This window comes from Eptatretus burgeri, chromosome 10, assembly GCF_056783735.1.
Source record: "Eptatretus burgeri isolate ZD-2024b chromosome 10, Ebu_testis_v1, whole genome shotgun sequence".
Taxonomy (NCBI): Eukaryota; Metazoa; Chordata; class Myxini; order Myxiniformes; family Myxinidae; genus Eptatretus; species Eptatretus burgeri.
Genome location: NC_140970.1, coordinates 48,098,479 through 48,119,358, shown reverse-complemented (window position 1 = coordinate 48,119,358; position 20,880 = coordinate 48,098,479). Strand labels below are relative to the sequence as shown.

The following is a 20,880-nucleotide window of genomic DNA, read 5'->3' as shown; positions in this document are numbered from 1 at the left end:
ATCATCGGCGATGCGTGCAACGCGCTATGCCTAAGTTAGACTATCGTTGGGCATCGGTTGTGTAGGCCGACAACAGGTTCAGCATTCGTTGGTATAAGTTATCTATAACACAACGAAACGTTCTGTGTCCATTACTAATATGTTATGCATACGACCAACTCGTTATGAATACGTCCGAATCTTAAAAAAAAAAACATCAAAAGTTCAACGTAAGCCAGCGTTTTACATACATTTTAATACGTTGCCATCGCTGGCTAAAACGTCAAGGTGTGACCGGGCCTTTAGTCACAGAGACTTAACCCCCGTTAGTGCAGGACAAAATCTTTTCCAGAAATAAACAGGGTCCACCAAAAGTCATGACTGTATTTGTATTGTAAAATGTGCTGAAGACAATGTACTCACTTGTTTGCGTTTCTGTTGCAGGCTCATCTTCAGGGGTTCAATTTATCATGGATAAGTGGACACTTCAGCAGAGAGCACTGATTGTGGAGCTGTACTTTCGAAATGGTTAACGGTTGCAATGTTGTTTGTTCGCAGTGTGAATTCCAAAGAGGACATGGTGTGAGAATAGCACAAACATCATCTGTGTATTCGGCCAAGCACTCTATGCCAAAGCTGCTGAAATAGCATGGAAGCAGGAAGACAAGTTGAAGAACATCATCCTCAGAATGGGTGCATTCCACACCATATGCAACCTGCTCTCGACCATTGGAAAGAGGTTCCAAGATGCCGGTTTGAGGGACTTGTGCGTCGAGTCAGGCGTGATTGCCGAGGGTTCCATAGCTGGGGTGATGGAAGGCCGCAAGTAGAACCGTGGTGTGAGGCTCCACAAGCTTGTGTACGAAGCATTGATGAGGCTGGCCTGGAAAGGATTCCTCCCATGGCTATAGGAGAACCACATTGCAGACCTGCGCCACCTGGAAGAAACCCTGACCAGCATCAGAAACTTCTGTGATAACATCTGTCAGATGTCGTTCAAGGAGGTGCTGGAGAATACCTCATGCGTCCACACCATGGAGCTATTCCAAGTCTACCTCAACTACCTCAGGGATGGGAATGGCGATCTCTCAGCATTCTGGATGTCGTATGTCGACATGGTGGAGATCATGCTGGCACTCCTTCGAGCATCCAGAGAAGGGGACTGGATGTTACACCCAGCATCCATCCGAGAGATGATTCCATGGTGCTTTGCCTATGACAAGCTGAATTACGCCCGATTCCTACCATACTACAACGCACAGATGTTCCGACTGCCGCTCGACCACCCCGAAGTACATGCGCACTTCATGGAAGGAGGCTTCTCAGTTCAGATCGGCACCACGAACCCATTCGGACGGATTCCCATGGATCAGACGATCGAGGAGACTGTCAACAAAGACACACAGACACCTGGAGGAACTAAAGGATTCAGCCTGAATCCAGGAGCTGTGAGCCGATACTATCTGACGTCAGATTACCGCAGTATGTACCTTGGGCACCTGAGGGATATGGTAGGTCGAAGTCACTCCCAGCTGAACCATCCAGATCTGCAGTTCCCTAGGATCTGGAGGGATGAGGCTGACATCCAATCCTTGGTGGATCTCATGGAGAACAGCTGGCTGGATCCACTGAGTCCTGATCAAGCACAGTTTGTCAGCTTGTCGACCGCTACTGTTGCTCCTCCTGATGTTGCCAATGACCTCCTCGCGGCTCGCACGGTAGGAGAGGAGGCATACCAGGATTTCAAGAAGAAACGCCTGGAGACAAATCCACCAACTGCACAGTTCAATGACAAGATGACAAAAAGGAACTTGAAAACATTCACCCACATCCGGAAGAAACCAACCAGCAAAGCGCAGGCCAAAGAAATTGTTCTCAAGGCTGACAGGAACCTGTTTGGGCACATGATCCTCGTTGCTCAGAGTCGAGATCTGCACATGAGAGATGTCTTGGCGCACCCCTTGGGGCCCTTGCCATGGTCAATTGCTAATGGCGATGAATCTCTGCGGAAGACGAACAAAGCGACCCTTGCCAGAGAGCTGGAAAAGAGTGTTTCTCCCGCTGAAGTTATTGCAGAGCCATCAGCAACTGTCATTGATGGCATGAGCCTGGTACAAAGATGAAAGGGAATGACAAGACGTTTTCACAGCTGGCTGAAGCGATACTGTCAACAGCTCTTCATGATGGAGCCCAGAGTAAACGCATTGATGTTGTCTTCGATGTTTACCGAGAGACGTCCATCAAAGATGCAGAGAGATGCAACAGAGGTGCAAGCACAGCAATCCAATTCAGGAGCATCGCACCGGGCCACAACATTCAGCAGTGGAGGAAACTGCTCTGCAGCTCTTCTAACAAGGTAAGTTTAATCAAGTTCTTGGTAGAGGAGTGGAAAGAACCAAAAAGCAGGGAGAAACTGAAGGAAAAGTTGCTCTATGTAACCTGCGAGGAGGTCCGCTCCAAGCTCACCAAGGACCACTGGGAGGAAGTGGCAGAGCTGAAGTCCACGCAGGAGGAAGCAGACACCCGAATGCTTCTGCATGCTCTGCATGCAGCAGAGGCTGGGTACAAAGCTGTGGTGATCACTGCCGAAGATACAGATGTCCTCGTGCTGTGTCTTGCCTTCAATAAGGACATCCCATGCCCCGTGTATCAGAAAGTGTGGTACGCAAACCCGCACACGGTTCCTAGACATTGACAAGCTTGCTCGATCGATGGGAGACAGCGTCTGTGATGCCCTGGTTGGACTGCACGTGTTCTCTGGCACAGTCAGTGCCTTTGCAGGCCGGGGAAAGATGGGCGCCTTGAAGCAAATGAAGTCGGATAAGACCTACCAAGAGGCCTTCAGTCAGCTCGGTCATTCATGGGTTTAGTATCCACCGAGCTCTTTCAGAAGCTGCAAGAGGTCACCTGCCACATGTACGTGCCGTCTACCAACACCACGAAAGTCAATGAACTCCGACATCATCTCTTCTGTGCCAGACGGGGAGAGATAGAGTCCAGTCAGCTTCCACCATGTGAAGACTGCCTCTTCGTGCACGTCCTCCGTGCAAACTACCAGGCTGCTATTTGGAGGCGCTGTCTGCATTGCCAACCCTATGTTCCAAGTCCCAAGGGTTGTGGATGGACCACTGATGACGGGAAGCTGGCCATCGAGTGGATGCAGGGTTCGCCAGCATCGGATGCAGTGTTGCAACTGCTTTCCTGCAAGTGTGGACGGTCGTGCAAACTCCCAGACTGCACGTGCCTTGCCAATAGCCTGAAGTGCACCGACATGTGCAAATTGCGAACCTGCAGCAACCAGCCCGCTGATGTCGAGGAAGAGGTTGTAGACCTCGAGGACTCTGATGCTGATAACAGTGATGAAGACTGGACCACTGATCCATGGTGTGAATGTTTTGGCACAATCACAAGGACATTCATGGCTACAAACATGCATGAGTAAAACATAGTACATAAACATGCCACAGTAGCGTTGTGAAATTTGGGCTATCCGTAAATTTCAAATTTTGGACGCTTGTTGGAACTAGGGTAGGGGAAGGGCAATTCCTTTAACTGTGGTAAAAACTTGTAAAATGTTCATGAATGTTTTCTTCATACAACATGTGCATGTTGTAGGCTACTGCGGTTCAGTAGCACTACCCAAGGAACTTGTATGACAATATTATAAATTAAAATGTACTGAAAATCACTTACCAGCAACATTTTGATCGGCCCTATTGTTCGCCCCTTTCTGCCAGAAAACAAATTCTGCCTTCAGGAATGACAGAAAGGATTATTCGGATGGTATAAATAAAGCATTTCAGACATGTATTTGTGGTTTGCAGTTCATTCTCGCCCCATGTGGAAATGGCAATTGTATCATTAGTGAATGTTTCTGAGTTTGCCTTTTCGCTTTCATTATGCGGAGGGTCGGTACATTCCAGAGATGATAACTACCAATAAGCTGCCAGTCTGCAATGCTTATCACATCAAAATATGATCTATATATATACACCAATCCAAAAATCATAACTAGGATTGGTTTATTAGATGGTACCGACAAGTGGAATTTCTGGCCTGGGCCCATGGACGACAAAGACAAAACCTCACAGGCCGATCTTAACCACAATTCAACATTTTCCAAACAATCCCAATCCAATTAAACACATCCTCCAGTAGATTTCATCTGCTCCAGATGGTTAGGTGAGCTCAAATTCCAATTTAAATCTACTCTAACCAAATTACATGGGCTCCATGTCCTTCCTTGCATATATGGAGGCTCACATGACTGAGTCAAACCTTTCATTGCACCTCTCACAATAAACGAGACGATTCCATTTCTTTATTATCTGTGAGATCCTTTGATTATATTTACTCATGATATGATAACTTGCAAGCCAAGGGATCCTAAAATGAGGTGGTTGAATGTGGTAGTGAGGTGTGCCGGCAGAGCAACAACAAAGTCCCAACTCGAGATCAATAACGCTCCCCATCCATTCCACCTTCAACACTAAGGCAGCCTCTGTGCTACATCTTTGCCATGAGAAAGTGTTACCAAAATAACCATTACTTGCTTTTCCATGGCTGCCAGGGGTTTTTCCTTGCCACGTGGCTAGCCAAACCTGCTTTTTTTGCCCTTCCTCCAACAGATCCCTTTGCAATCATGGCTAGCACCAAAGGGGGGCAAGTCATGGCGGAGCTCTACATCTCTCTCTCCTCAAGAGCTTTCACCACCCTCTGCATTCAAAACACCTCCACATACAATATATCAAATGGTCATGTAACATGTGGTAAAGTTTAAATTTCCTCCGTTGAACTGTTTTTGATGGACGCTCTTAACAAAATGCAGACATGTACGTGATCTATTGCGTAACCGGGCTTTTCGCTTTGCGAGCGCGGGCTAAGAATTCTCTCCTCGGCTGCCATCATTGCTTTTAATCCTGCCATACAGGGGTAGGCATGTTCTTCCTATGCCATGGTCCACACACACGAAACAAAAACACACAGATGGTATTCATTATTCCATTTCCATATTTCTATATGTCGGCACATTTTAACCATTTCCACTTGGTTTACATGTTGTCCCTCATGGCCACCCTTGTCTGCCACCCAGTCCAATTCCCTGACTCACCTGCATTCGCTGAAAGCAAAGCATGACGAGTCCTGGCAGTGGGAAAAGGTACATATTATATCCATTTTGATCCAAATTCCATTGGGAAGGTTGTTCAATGCTCAACAGTACCTGTTACAGCCATTGTTATTCTGGTTCTCAAAGCCAATCAATCCCAGAGCCTTTGTCCCAAACTAAGGGCACATTAAATCTCAGCCGGGGTTATCTGTGGAAGGTTATGCAGACCCAACTGGGCCTTACCCAACCATGCTTTCAATTTAGCAACACAAGGTTCCACAGATACTCCGGCTGGTCATCCATTGGCAGTCTCTGCAACCGGTCCTCGTGATAACCCGCATTCATTGATCTGTACAGCACAATATGTCATCACGTGCTGGGCTGCCCTAGAGCCTCAGGGAGAGGCTGCTGAGCCACTGACCTGGGCAGTTCCCTCCTCAGGTCTTCTGAGGTACCGCTACCAAGGCACAGCTCAGCCACATCTCCCCCAAATGGTTTTCACAGCCACCCATCTCATAGGTGTCTAGGAGTGACCACCTGAGGGACTTGTCCCCCTCCAGAGGGACCACCTCAACCATGTTCCTTCAAAGCTGTTCAAGCAATTTCAAAACCTCATGTGTCAAAATGAGGTTGCAAGCCATCCCTCCCCTGCCTTGTTTGTACTCTCCGCAGCCATTGCTTCTCTTGAGCCTCCTGCTCCACTTGAGCGGCACTTCTTCCATTGCTACGAGCGACCAGCTGCTTGTCACTCTCAGCATCTACACAGAAATAAAAATAGGGGCAATACCCATGCCCCCCCCCCTCATGCTTCCTGCTTATGACTGAAGCACTCTTACATGAATCATTTGTCAAATATCCTGTAGTACATTCCAGTTCGGTAAGGTTTGTTGGGTTCCTCTTGTTCTTCTCTGTTTCCAGGTAACGCATATTGCCTTGATGGGATTCATGTCCGGACATTAGCTTGGCCATTCTAACACTTGGAGAACACTAGCTGTAACCTTGTTCTCCAAATAAAGTTTTACTATATTGGAAGTATGTTTTGGATCAGTACCACCCAGTATAACCCTTGCCAAGAAACTGCTTCGGCAGCACCAACGCTCTGTAAAGAGTGTGGAACATCAAAATCTAAATAAAAATGACATACGGTGCTGTATTTTGTTATGAAAATGATTGAGCGGTAATTTTTCATTAGTTCTGTCTGAATGAGTGTCAGCATAAGTGTTTGCAAACACCAATTATCATCGACCAGAATCAGATGTCGAGTTAGTTTTCCATTCACCCTTGGCCTCGTGTCTGTCTCTTTTTCCCATCTTCCATCCATGTGTATCTTAAATCACTCTGTTGTCCTTTCATCACACCTCAAAAGGGAGGGCACATGTGTGCTATGTCAAGCCTCGAACACAGTCTTTACAAACATGTCATGGCATGGCCACGTGTGCTACCTCGCACAGCCCGGACACCGAGAGTGCTTGCGTAAGACCAGGAAACCAGAAGGCTGCTTATACAAGGCAGGAGATAGCCTCTTGCGCTCACTCATAGCCAGGATACTCAGCCACACAGACTCTTGCCTGGGACCTGCAGAGTGTGGACACCCGGCCAGCGATTCACAGCCAAGAGTGTCCAGCGATCGGTCACTCACTGCCCGAGACCTTTCAGAGAGTTAGTCACACAGCCAAGACCCCACCCCCAGAGAGCGAGTACATAGTCAATCGGCAAAACATGGACAGCCAGTGCGGAGACACAAGGACAAGACTAGACTGGGAGAGGCATTCGAGGCTGTGCCCGCATCACGTCTCTCGGCTCTTCAGAGAATACACGCACGCACATACCTATGCACAGTCTCATTCTCTTCCATCCAATGGTCCCGACTGAGTCTGCTTGTGTTAAGCTAAGCGTTAAGAATAGCTGTGGAAACTGTTACCATCAGTTTAGCATGCTGTTCGGTCGTCTCAGTATTCTTTAATTACATTTTCACTTCCCACATCCCCATCCCCATTATTTATTAAACCTGAGTTGCTATTAAAACAAGTGCTGTGTATTTTGAGACTATTTCATCCTCCAGCGTCACTAAATCCCCCATTCGGCCAACCACGCATTCCGAAACAGCCCCACAGTTAAATTAATAAAACACGACTGTATTCTGGCAGATTATCCGCACATGCACAGTTTCACCTCTGCTTGGCATCATGCAAGATAATTATGCGACTGTCTCACCCATCAGGGAGACCGAGTCCATTCATATATACATGTAAGTACCTACAGTGCCGAGAGAAAGTCAACACCACCTTTCAAAAAGTTGAGGTCTTTCAGTTCGAGTGTGAGTTGTCCAGGCACCCACCTTGCAGACACTTTTCAGAACACCAGCACGTTATGAATGATATGGTGTGCTGAACCATGGCTAATGTTCAATTCGGAGACCACTTTGTCCAGCATAATGCGACGGTTTTCCCTTAGCACGCGCTCAACTGCTGCAACCAATTCTGGTGTGTCGGCTGTGTGAGGGCCGGCCCGAGCGAGCAGGGTCTGCCACACTGGACACTCCACTTTTAAACTTCCTGTCCCAGTAGTACACCTGCTGCAGTGATGAACATGCGTCACTATATTGCATTTTCATTTTGCGGTGGACTTCACTGGGATTCACACCCTCACTTTCCAATAAACGGATGACAGAACATTGCTCCTCTCTGGTGCACGCTTCTCAGGGAGCCACCATCTTGGAACTGCTCGACTGACGTCATATATTCAATGTTGCTAGATCTAAAACAGGCAAAGCATGACTCTTACCCATAGATATAACATGTTGTCTTGAACTACACACATTACGTTCTCAAATTTATATCACCATTTTAAGGTTACTTATTGACTGCCCCTCGTTTGTATATACATATATATATATATATATATATATATATATATATATATATATATATATATATATATATATAATCAATACAAGGCCCTTCCAACCCAATAAATACATAGTGGCATTAAACGCCATGAGTGCATGCATACCACTTCACTTCCTGTCTGGATAGCTTCAGCAGCACACACTCGAGTCTATTTTAAAGACCGAGGATTTAAAGGTCACAAGTAAAGGACAGTGGAGTAGCCGACAATGGTTTCACCCTTGTTATAAGCTCGTCAGGACGACACAACACATAATCATTGATGCATTTATCGGGTCAGAAGGGCCTTGTTTGGATTAAAGTCACGCGTGACTGCAACCCCACCTCCTGGTTGGTTGGGCAGCAAAGTAGAGGTAATGTTTTCAGGTAGCAGACGGACATTACTGCTCGCAGATCGCGCAGTTTTGGCTGTTATGGGATGCAATATATAAAAAACTGGGACAAAACACTGCCATATGGGCACTCCAGTCTACACTGGGGAGAGGACAGGAGAGCTTTCTCTAACAATTTTTTTTTGGGGGGGGGGTTGGAAATCACTTAAAACATGTGGAAATGCAAAAAAAGATTTCTCGAACAATTTTTTTGGGGGGGGGTTGGAAATCACTTAAAACATGTGGAAATGCAAAAAAAAAATTCTCAAACAATTTTTTTGGGGGGGTTGGAAATCACTTAAAACATGTAGAAATGCAAAAAAAAAATCTTTTTGGGGGGGGTTAAAAAAAAATTTTTGGAGGGGGGTTGGAAATCACTTAAAACATGTAGAAATGCAAAAAAAAATATTTTTCTCTAACAATTTTTTTTTGGGGGGGGGGGACCAAGTCAAAAATTTAATGCCATGATCCTTGGACCATACCTAACCCCCCCACCAAGTTTCGTCGAAATCCGTCGAGGAGTTTTTCCGTAATACTGTTCACAAACAAACAAACAAGCAGTCATAGACTGGTACTTTCGAAATCGTCAACTTGACCTCTGACCTTGTCTAATAAAGTCTCTCGAGAAGGTAGCGACGCAAACCAGAAGTTTCTACGATGATTCTGTATCAAACCATCAAAAATCGTAACGTCAACCGAAGCAAAAATCTCCATTTCTCCACGCAATTATATTAAACCTTAACTTAACTCAACGACGCGTCTGCTCGAGCGCACTGCTTCATGGGACGACCCGTGACGCGTCGAGTGAAATATTATTTATACAATCTTAAAACATCTCCAAAACATCCGATTTTTACCAGAATTTCGACAACCGAGTTTTAAGCGTCCGAAGCGATCGCAAAAACCGAAGACAAAATTAAAATCGAAGTGAAAACGAACTCGTAACGTCGAGCGAAGCAAAAATACTCCATTTCTCCACATTAATTTACGGAATTATGTTTGACCTCACTGTGACCTTGACCTTTGACCGATTTTGACCAAAATCTAATCAGCACTAGCCATCACCCTCCTGAATCACGTGGTGTAATTTGATGTTGGTAGCTTCTTCCGTTCTCGAGTTATCGTGCCTACAAACAAACAAACAAACAAACAAACAAACAGAAACGGAAGGCATCAATATACTTCCGAAATCTTTAGATTTCGTAAGTAACAAACAGAAAGGGGTGAAAACAGTAACCTCCATCGATCTTCGAAGATGGCGGAGGTTAACAATGACTGCGACATTGGAGTAAGTGAGGAAGTCAGGTATGAATGCGGCTTTGTATATCACAGGCAATGAGTTTGGAAAGCAAAGTGGAATGATAGACCGTTTCAAATGCCTGAGATATATGTCCAAAATGGCCCTGACAACTTGCTAGATTTAAGGCCTCCATCCATTGTTGAGAGAGAAGTGGCATGTCCATAGTTGATGGACCGGGTCTGAATCCAAATTGATAGTCAAGAGATCAGGCTGTTTGTAAACGGGAAAGGCAACGTCTGCAACGATGATCGATTCCATTACTTGCTTTATATTGAAAGTAAGATTACTGGTTTCTGTTTGAGATTTTCTGTTTTTGCACCCTTGTCGTGAATAAAGGTGATGTTAATGGACTTACGGGTATATGGAAGGCGGCCAAAGGAGAAGGACAGTTTGAAGAGAGCAGACAAAGGAGACGCAAGAGCAGCATTGGAGAACATGGGCACCATCTAGGCTGCTCGAGGATGAAGAGTCGAGGCTCGATGGAACTTTCTCTACCTTCTCGGGTATAAAAGACAAGAATCACAAAAGCAGTGGGTATGAGAGGGTAATGTGGGGACAGAGAGAGATACTGGAGATTGGATATATGAAATTTAGAGGAAAATGCTGAGGCGACATTCTTGGCTCTCTCGAGTAGAGTCCAAGGTGAAGCCGTTTGAGGTGGAGGGTGAACGTCTACAAAAGATGGACATGACAAGGGGCCAAAAGGACGGTGAGGTGTGAGGGGGGTAGTGGGGGAGACGAGTTGGAGAGTTTGACCTTGTGATTCACAAGGTGATCTTTTGTGGTTTACCTAAAGACTTATTGTGAACTAAAGTTTCCCTCAGTCATGTTAGCCTTCCATGTTGAGAAAACAGGCTGATTGACCGCAACCATTTTGCCACAGATTTCAGTGTGCCAGGTCACAGATGAGATGGGATGAACCAGTGTATGAATCGTGTTTATGCTAAAGAAAAAGCATACATGTCTGTTATGGCCAGCAAATCTTTTTTGCATTTATTATCGATAATAATACATTTAAACTATGTAATATCTACACTACTGTCAATTCAGATACACCAACCATACAAAAAATCTACATTTCATTTTAACACAAACTTATTTCAATTAATCTCGGAGTTATTTATTCCAATTTTTTAAATTTTTTTTTTTTAGCCAAAGACTGGAATAATATAATATATCAATATAAATATATAAATAAAGAAAACAATTCATCAAAAGTAGTGTTCATTTTAACAAGTCTACAATAACAGCAATTCCATTGTTTTAAGAAGAGGATGGAACACTTTGCTTAACAATTAGGGAATTAGGAATACTTTCATCTTCTGATATTAAGGGCCAGGGATTATGAAGAAACCATTTCATTCACCAGGACGATGTTGTGACAGATCATTCACCTTGGCAGATCCAGATCCATGGGATGGACCTCAGAAGATAAACATCAAAGTGGCATTAATCCACAAACCTAGCAAGCTGCACATCGCTTGCCACTGTGCAATGTTTTAGAACGTGTCTGGTGTGCTGGAGCAGGGCCAGGCAATACAGCAAGGGGTTGAGATATCACGGAAGATGATGTCAGAGCCAGTCCAGTGGAACCAGCTCGGTGTGTCTTTCGATGGTGTTCCAAATAAGTCTTTTTAGCAAAAGCCTTACCGCATATACTACACTTGTGAAGACTGACTGTCATCCTGCCAACCCTCTGAGAAGTACCCTCTGTCTTGTCCTTAGAAATGATCATGGATTTGACTACGGTGGATATCTTTTTGGTATTTAAGAGCGATTCCGCTCCAAGAACTGCCTTGCCTTGGTCCAAAGATGCAGGAGAGGAAACAGCTGTGGAACTGATGGCACTAGATACCTCATTGACTGATGACAAGCCGAGGTCTCCACGGTCATCAGGTGAACGTTCAGTTCTACGGCGACGTACATCTCGGTTCAGGAAAGCATCTATTGGCTTTTTAACTACGCGGTTTTCAAGTGCACCAGTAATTCGAGTGAGCTCACGTGCACTCTTCTTGTGGACCATTGTGATATGCCGTACCACATCTCGTTTACGGCGCGTCTCGTACGAACACAATGGACATCGGTAGAATTTCACAAAGATACCGCCATCAGTGTCGCGGTCAGAATGCAGTTCGATGTGGCGCATTAGGTTAGAGCGTGATGTGAAGTTTCGTTTGCATAGCTTGCAGAAGAGGTGTTTCAAATCAAAACCAAGTGAAAGTTTTGGTTGACACGATGGTTGACTTTCGATATTTATGGAGGCCTGTCGTCTTGATCTTATGCAAGTACCGCCTGACGAACCTTTCTCCGATTCAAAACTTTCGCAACAGTGATTTTGACTTTTGTCCTCATACATTTCTTTGTCTGAACAAGTTGAAGATGATGATGATGACGATGATGATGACGATGATGAGGAAGTTGTCGAAGATGAGGAAGCATCAGGAGATTTATTTTTTATGTCACAACTTTTCAGTTCTTGCGTTGGTTCAGACACTGGCAAGACTCCTTCTGGTTTCAATTTTCGCCTTGTTGGAAATGAGGCATCATTACCATCGTCGTCGTCTGAAGATGAAGGGGAAGGTGAAGAAGATGATTTATCCTTGATAGGCCCAATTCTAAGGCGATGTATCAACTGCAGGTGTCGTTTGAGTGTCTGCAATGAAGAATACTGTCGCTGGCAATGAAGGCACCGGCGGGATGTGAGGTCAAAGATCGGAGAAACATTTTCATCCTCCATACCCTGAAAGATGTCTCCACCACAACTTTTCTCCTTCACACAGTTCTCCTCTTCATTACAATTAACATCAATATCTTTATGCTCCAACGATGATTCTTTTTCCTTTCCAGATTCAAAGGTAGGAGTATTGACACAATCATCTTTCAGCATCATTTTGTTGCCAACCTCTTCAACAGGCATTTCTCCTTTGGCCATATTAATGCTATCTGCTGCCAAGTCAGTGTCTGGTGTTGCTTCAGGAAGGAAAGAATCAGATTTTGGTTTCAAGAGCAATACACAGCCAGATGAGGGAGTCGCAGGAGTCCAAGAAACTGACCTGCTTGTTTTGGTGTCCATCTCTACAGCACCTTCTGCATGTGAATCCATCATTGCAGAAGTCATGTTGGAAGTCTCCTCTGGATTTGCTTTGTCGGCAGTTGTTGGCAAACTCAAATCGACTGGCTCTAAATCCATCAACTCAACCTCATTATTATCATTTTCATTGTCGCACATACCCATTGGAGTTGCATCGATTTGAGTGGCTGTTGGAAGGTCATGTCGTACACCACGGTGCACCTCAGCAAAATGGCGTTCTTCATTGGCTCTGGTGGCGAATACTTTACAACAAAGCACACAAGACCTGTTACCAGTTGGTTTTGGTGCACTCGAGGCAGCCCAGAATGACTGGATGTCCACAATGCGATGAGATGGAGAGACCTGCATTGGTTGTGGCAGTGAATTTTCAACAGGTATTGTGGTGGGTATGTCTGCAACCACCTCCTCTTCATTTTCACTAAGGTGTATCCCTATAAACTTGCTTACATCCTCAGGAGCCTTTCGATGAATGACTTTGATGTGACGACGGGCACTTTTCCTAGATGCAAACACCTTGTTGCAAATACTACACATGCGATTGACTGTGGATGCAGACGGAGGGCATTCAACGGGTGCATTTTCTTGTGACACTTCCATTCTTACTGTTGCTGGCAATAACACTGGATCTGCCTTCTCCAACAATTTGGTTGACACTGACGAAACCACATCACTCACAGTTAAAGGAAGCTCAACATTCTGGAAGACTGCATTGGGATTGTTGTCAACAGGTTCAAGGCGCACAATGAAATCCGAAGTATCATGTTGAGGGTACACGACTTCAAGAATACGTTGAACAGTCTCGCTTTTCCCATCCAGCTTTTGCAAAGATTCTGTGACTGTTGCAAAACAAGAGTACATTGCTTAACAATTTAATGCTATACATAAGGAACAAAGAGGCAATACTATAAATTCTTGCAAAAGCATATGTGATGAAGAAATGCCTTTTTCTTTAAATCTTGAAGGTCATTGTCAAAATAATCAGGTCACTTCGTTTAATATGATTACAAATGTGAAGCGCTTTTAAATTGATTAAAATTGCATGCAATGATTGCATTCAAGTGCCGCTCTGGTGGAATTGAGGTATCAAGCTTGATTCTGGAACCACAAATGCTGAACAAAACAAAATCACTCAAAGGCAATTGTAAAGTGCTTGCAAAAATAGGAGGGAGGAGGGATGGTGGAGCAAAGATCTCACAGTATCTACACAAAAAGTCACAATCGGGGAATTTGATACAATCGTTTGATCCCTCAATTTCTCCAAACACTTCATCTTTCCTTTTGTCTATCTATCTATCGACGTATGTTTGTCTATCTATCTATCTATCTATCTATATTTCTCCTGTCTATGTAGCTACATATCTCCATCCCCTTACCCTTTTCTCATACTTTTATTTAAAAAAAACAAATTTCGTCAATACCCGATCCCAACTCTCCTCTCATGCAAACGTATATACAGTAGGTGCCTCCAAATGCTTTAAACTAGAGTGTGAATCTAATTGTCTACTCATTGCACCTATTTACACTGACTTATTTATTGCAGTGATAAGAACAGATTGATAGGTTTGGAATCTTTGAGTTGTCTATACTGCGCTTGATTCCTGAAAAATAAAATAAACCGAATACAAACTGGCCTGGTGCTTTACAGATAGGATGTTGCAACAGAGAACAGGGTGACCACAAAGTGGTGGATCTGTATATTTATTACATACTAGTTCACAGGCCATGAGAGACAACAAATTACCAGGAAGACGTACACTTGTCTACACCCTTTAAGTATTTGCACAGAATCATTTTTTAGTGTTGCTTAAAATTCCAATTTTTTTTTTTTTTTTACACGAGATTTATTTCACACAAAATTTCCAGGAAAAAGGTTTTGATTATGAGTGGATAATTTTTTTTACTATTTGATTCGGTGCACACCGATACTTTAAAATAATCAATACAGATGACTATGAAAGCATGATCAAATCTTACCAACAACCTTTATCTCCGATGAGAAGTTCAACTCTTGCTTTTTTGACTTTTTGAAAATCCCAGAGTGAGCAATGACGGTCATTTTCATGTGTGTATGAAATGCCAATATTTGAGGCCTAAATTCCAAGAATACATGCATTTTTTTCCAATAACCTATAATTAGTCCGTCCACCATGCAACAAGAGACGGGGTTTTGCAATCGTGTGTGTGTGTGTGTGTGTGTGTGTGTGTGTGTGTGTGTGTGTGTGTGTGTGTGTGTGTGTGTGTGTGTGTGTGTGTGTGTGTGTGTGTGTGTGTGTGTGTCTATCTGTCCAGGCTGTAACTTTTTTACCAATTGAGCTTATGTCATCAAATTTTCAACAAAGCTTTATGATGAAAATATGGAGAAGAAAAATTATAATTTTGTCAAAAGGGCAAAGGTCAGCATCACCTAAAATCATCAATTTTCATCCAATTGACCTGAAATTGAAATTTACCATTTGAGCTTTGTCATCAATTTTTCAACACAGCTTTATTATGAAGAAGACAATTGAATAATTTGATCAAAAGGTCAAAGGTCAGCATCACATAAAATCGTCAATTTTCATCGAATTGACCTGATATTTTACGAGTTTGTATATTGGTTCACTGACTTGGTTCACCAATCAAAAGCTAAAAGGCAATTGTTTTTTTTTTGTTTTTTTTAGATCAAAAGGTCAAAAGTTAAGGTTGCATAAAATCGTCAATTTTCATCCGATTGAATTGAAATTTGAACAGGGTTTGCATATTGAGTCACTGGAGCCTATTGCTTTTGAGGTCAAAAGGTCAAGATCACCTAAAACCATCTGTTTCTTTGTACTCTCACTTCCGCCACCAAAGGTGGAAGGAGGTTATGTTTTCAAGCCTGTCTATCTGTTTGTGTTTGTTTGTTACTTGCAAAAATCGAACATTTTTGAAGTACTCGTATATTAGTTGGCCATGTTCATCATTCTGTCTGTCTGTCTGTTTGTTTGTTTATATTAATGTCAATCACCTACAGGTCACAGTTTTACTCTGATCTTCAAGAAATTTCACAAACTGGTAGAGTTGGTCAGAAGCAAGAAGCCTACTGATTCAGTCAGTCAAAGGTCAACCTTGGTCAAAGGTCAATAACATTGGCAAATTTCAAAAATCCCCAAATTTCATCTGACTTGAAATTTGAAAAGGATTTGCAAATCATGTCACTGAATTCAACCAATTATTTTTGAGGTTTAAAGGTCAAAAGTTCAACAGAGGCCAAATTTCTAAAATCACCAATTTTCATTCATTTGATTTGAAATTAGAAAATAATTTGCATATTCGGTCATTACCAAACTGTTATTATCAACCACCAATTATTTTAAGGTCAAATTTGTGTAATAGATTTCACAAGTATTGTACTATACATGACATCTTACTTGTTACTTGGCAAAAAAAAAGCCAAGTGTGTTGGCCTGTAGCATTTGTCTGTAAGTCTCTCTGTTTGTTTGTTTGCTTGTTTGTCACACATTTTTTGTCTACAGTTTTGAAGCAATCATTCTGAATTTTTTGCCCATGCAGGTGACTGGCCAAGGTGATACGAGAATTATATAGCAACCAGCCAATAGCAACACACAATGCACAAATACTACAAGACTTACTGGCCATTTTTTTTGGGGGGGGGGCATACTCTGTGCAGAGCATTGGTGCTGCCGAAGCAGTCTCCTTGGCTGTTGGGCACAATCCTGGATGGGTCGCCACTCCAACACAGGATACCAGCAAGCTAGCACTCATTTTGCTGACCTCGGAAGGATGACAGGCAGAGTCAACCCATCCATCCATCGGGACCATACTCTGTGCGGAGCGTTGGTGCTGCCTAAGCAGTCTCCTTGGCTATTAGACACAATCCTGGGCAGGTCGCCACTCCGACACAGGATACCACCAAGCTGGCACTCATTTTGCCAACCTCGGAAGGATGACAGGCAGCGTCAACCCCACCTCGTATTAATTCAACAGCCGAGTGGGATTTGAACTCAGGATCCTCAGATCCAAAGTCCACCACCCTAACCATTAAGCCAACACCAGGCATACCGGCCAATTAATTGCCGGTATGTCGGTGATACAAGAATTATATAATTTTTAAGTGATTCTTCACCATTGAGAGATAGGGCAAAAAACAATTATTTATGTATGTGTGTGTGTGTATATATATATATATATATATATATATATATATATATATATATATATATATATATATATATATATATATATATATATATTAATATACATACACACATATATACAAGCAGTGTACCCATCGCTGACGTGCTCATTGATGCCTCACCTCAAATGAGTGTGTATTGGTAGAAAAGGGAATTCAGTGTAAATATTCAGTGTGCAGATATCGCAGGTGGAGCTGGTAACCTTGGCAACCTCGTTCCATTCCACCAGCGATGACTTCCAATCCATGCTTGTTGTTCCTCCGAAGTACTACTTGGGGGTGAGGGTGATATTATGAAAACTTGGTTGGGAAACTAATTTTGGCACGTTTTGGGCCTGCCACTTAAAGGAAGATTACCAAAGTTCTTTCCATGCCAACCGACCACCAACAGGCACCTATCCCTCTCCACATCGCTTCTTCAGTCCCCAACTTGGCGCCTCTCTCTATACTCCCCATAGCTTTGCTTTCGGCAATTTACATTCAGTATTTCTCACAGCATTTCATTTTGGTTTCCCATTCGATGATCCATAGATCAGTCGTTTCAGTTTCACTTTTCTACATCAGTTTCACTTTGGGATATCAGTTTCGATCCACTATCGCAACTTGCGATGCAACGTGAATGGTGTATGAAAAATGTTGTCAAAAATTATTTTCGGGGGAATCTTTTTCGATTTTCTAAAGAATGGAGAGGGGTCTAAAGTGGCTTAAGGGTCTTAAAAAGTCAAAAAGGGGACTAAAGTGTTTAAAGGGTTTAAGGGTCTTAAATGGGTCTCAGGGCGAAAGAGCGAAAACAGTCTGAGGTGCCCAAATGGTCTGAAATTGTCAAACGGGTCTTAAAAGGTCTATAGGTCTGAAAAGTGTGGAAAGGGTCGAAGATCGTATATATGTTTCAAAAGGGTCTAAATGGGTATAAAAGGGATCTAAGGGGTGTAAAGAGTCTCATGAGGTCTACGGGCCATACAGGGTGTAAAGTAGTGAAGCTGTAGTAAAGAAATTACCTCATGTTAGTAAATAAATTAACTCTAGAGTGCAACGCGGAAATAATGTGCCAAATGACCTCCTCATGACCGTTGAAACCATCTTTTTAGGTGCATCGTAGTTAAAAAACTGATCGTAGAAAGTTTTGTGATGAATTCACTTTGGGAGCTCAAAGCAGTGAGGTCACAAACGAAAAAAACATTTCAGTTTTATATTTAGAGATGAACAACCTATTTTACTGTCACAGCCTCTTCCTCTTCTCATGGAGGTGGCGTCACTTTTTTTTTTTCTTCCATCGACTAACTTACAGTGATATTTCTCGGCAAAGCCATGGCTAACAGAGAAATGATCAACTGCAACCGTAACCTCACTCAAGGTCACGGGAAAGCTCACCCAGAAACGTCCAAAAAGTCCTTTTACAGCTCATTTTAATATGTAACGAAAAAGGTCGTTACATAACGGGCCTGAAAACACCCCCCCTAAACCCCCTGTAACTATAAAACTTAATAACGTTTGCACATACACCCACCCCCACCAAACTCCAAACCACAACCCCCCACGCGTTATGTAGGTCATTTTTGAATGGCCCCTTAGATATCACATCGTTAAGAGGTCGGAGATATGGATAATATTGTAAGAAATGAAATGCATCTAACCTTTGATTGAATAGTTCTGTGATCGTGACCAGAAACCATTTGAAAATCAAAAAAAAAATAATGGTTGCCAAGGTTACTGGCTCCACCTCCTACGATATTTCGTCAATGAATTTTTACACTGGATTCCTGTTTCTACCAACAACACACACACTCCAAAAAAAATTTGGCTCATTTGAGGTCAAACGTCTACGATCAATTTGCGATCCAAAATCAAATCACAATGTTAACTTGGTTCTTTAAAACTATATGATGAATGTCTATTTGGTGAAGTTAGCTAAGATGGCAACCTTTTTTTTTCTGCAAATTCTTTTCACCCTTGAGAGTTACGTCTTTAGATGAGCAGTAAAATTACCTGTAAATCGATGTGTGGATTGTATTTGTTCTATGTTCGGTCTTTGAACGATTCGCACATTTAAGAGGTCATGTGACTCCTCCTCCTCCGCCAATTTTACCGACCATCGTAAAGTCTTAATTGACAGTTATTTCTCACATTTGGTACTATATTTTACAATCAGAGGTTACCACCTCAGCAAATTTATTGGTATCCGGGTTGAAATCCGAAAGAAAATGGGCTTTTTTTATGAAGCATTGTATTTATGGATCTTCCATTGCTGAGATGACGGCAGGTGGCAGGTGGTGTGTTTATAATTTATGAATTGGGAGAAAAAGACAGGTTAAAACCCCTATTTAGGTGCACCGTGGTAAATAATGTGATCCTATAAAGTTTTGTGGTGATTAACCTTTACTTTGGAGCTCAGAGGAGTAGGGTCACAAACAAACAAACAAACATTTCACATATATATATATATATATATATATATATATATATATATATATATATATATATATATATATATATATATCTCAAAAGGTTATGGATGGATTCCACCGAAACTTTGTGGACAGGTTGGGTGTGTGACAAGGACAAATCGATTCAATTTTGATGAAAAATCTGGACCCAGATATGAGAATTTTTTTGGGATTCTTCACCATTTAGAGATTGGGCCAAAAAACTGTTTGCATGATATCTCAAAAAGTTGCAAATGACTCGTGACCAAATGCAGTCGATGAGTTGGTTTGCAGACAAGAACAAGCCCATTCTATTTTGGTTCAGGTCCGGATTTGGATTCGAGCTATCAGTGGGATACAAAACGTAAACTGTTCAGCCAGGCGGAGGTATGCGCTCTTCTAAGTACTGCTCCGTTTTTCCAAGTGATATTCTCATTTGTTCGTCTGTTTGTTTGTGTGAAGGATACTTCAAGAAGTTGTGCACGGATTCGGACAAAACTTGATGAACAGGTTGGGTGTGTGACGAGGACGAATTGGTTTGATTTTGGTGAAGATCGGAATCCAGATCTGGATACGAGAATTTTTTTTAATTATTAAAGTGATTCTTCACCATTGAGAGATGGGGCCAAAAACGGAATATAGCACGATATCTCAAACATTCATTGGGCATGATACGTTCGATTGGATCAGGCATTGCGTTTTGAAGTTATGCGCTCTACCAAGCGCCCTTCTCGTGTTGTTTTTAGCTGTTTTTGTCATGTTTAGCATATGGAGGAAGAAGGAGTCTGAATACAAAGCAGACATGGATGGGCTTTGCATTTTCAGATGCTTTCTCGTTGTACTTGGTTTTGGCGATATTTTGGCATTGCTGTATCACACTAGGAGTAACAATTAGACACCAGTTTAGAAGCTTCTCTCCCGTCGGTTCAGATAGAATGCTGTTCTGACAGGTATATGTTATTACACCAACAGTATACGTTGCTTTGCACTGGCATATAGCCTGTGGTGAGCAGAGAACATAAGTGCATAACAAGATGCAAAAACGGCCATTCCTGGGTTACGAGCTACTGTATGGAGTGTGCCAATAAACATACCACACATCTTGCTGAGCTTTGTGTTTTTGTTTTTCTGTCTGCACCTCCTCATCAAGGGCATAATGAAACATCCTAACAAAATTATTTGAACTGGGTTCTTTGTAAAAGCCGCAATTGGGTGCGAAAAAGGCAAAAATATGTACAAAACAATTTTTATTCCACGATCGATTTTAGCATACAAATTTCACCGATTAATTAATTACAATCGCACGTTTGAACAATTTTGCATGCAGGTAAGCAGGACTGCAGACCGGCAGACCGGTTGGACATGGTTCTGCAATGCTGTAGGCAACCCCTTATATGACAACGTGTGTTAACGCTTTGTAGGGGTGTTTGAAAGGAAAAGTCTCTCGCCAATGGTACACAACCACGCAGGAACTCAAGGATGCTGTGACCTGAGCTTGAAGTGAAATCACACGTTTAAATCTTCAAAAT

At 42.7% G+C, this 20,880-nt stretch overlaps 1 protein-coding gene across 11 annotated transcripts in view; it reads right to left on the bottom strand.

Moving 5' to 3' along the window:
- Positions 1–10,614: 10,614 nt before the first annotated feature.
- LOC147018501 (zinc finger protein 800-like) overlaps positions 10,615–20,880 on the bottom strand; it is a 71,549-nt gene continuing 61,283 nt past the window's right edge. For all 11 annotated transcript variants that reach the window (XM_085898201.1, XM_085898199.1, XM_085898193.1 and 8 more), the window contains one exon: positions 10,615–13,590. In XM_085898201.1, coding sequence (XP_085754327.1) covers positions 11,126–13,590 — 2,465 coding nt within the window. In that variant the 3' untranslated portion in view covers positions 10,615–11,125. The remainder of the gene's footprint in view (positions 13,591–20,880) is intronic.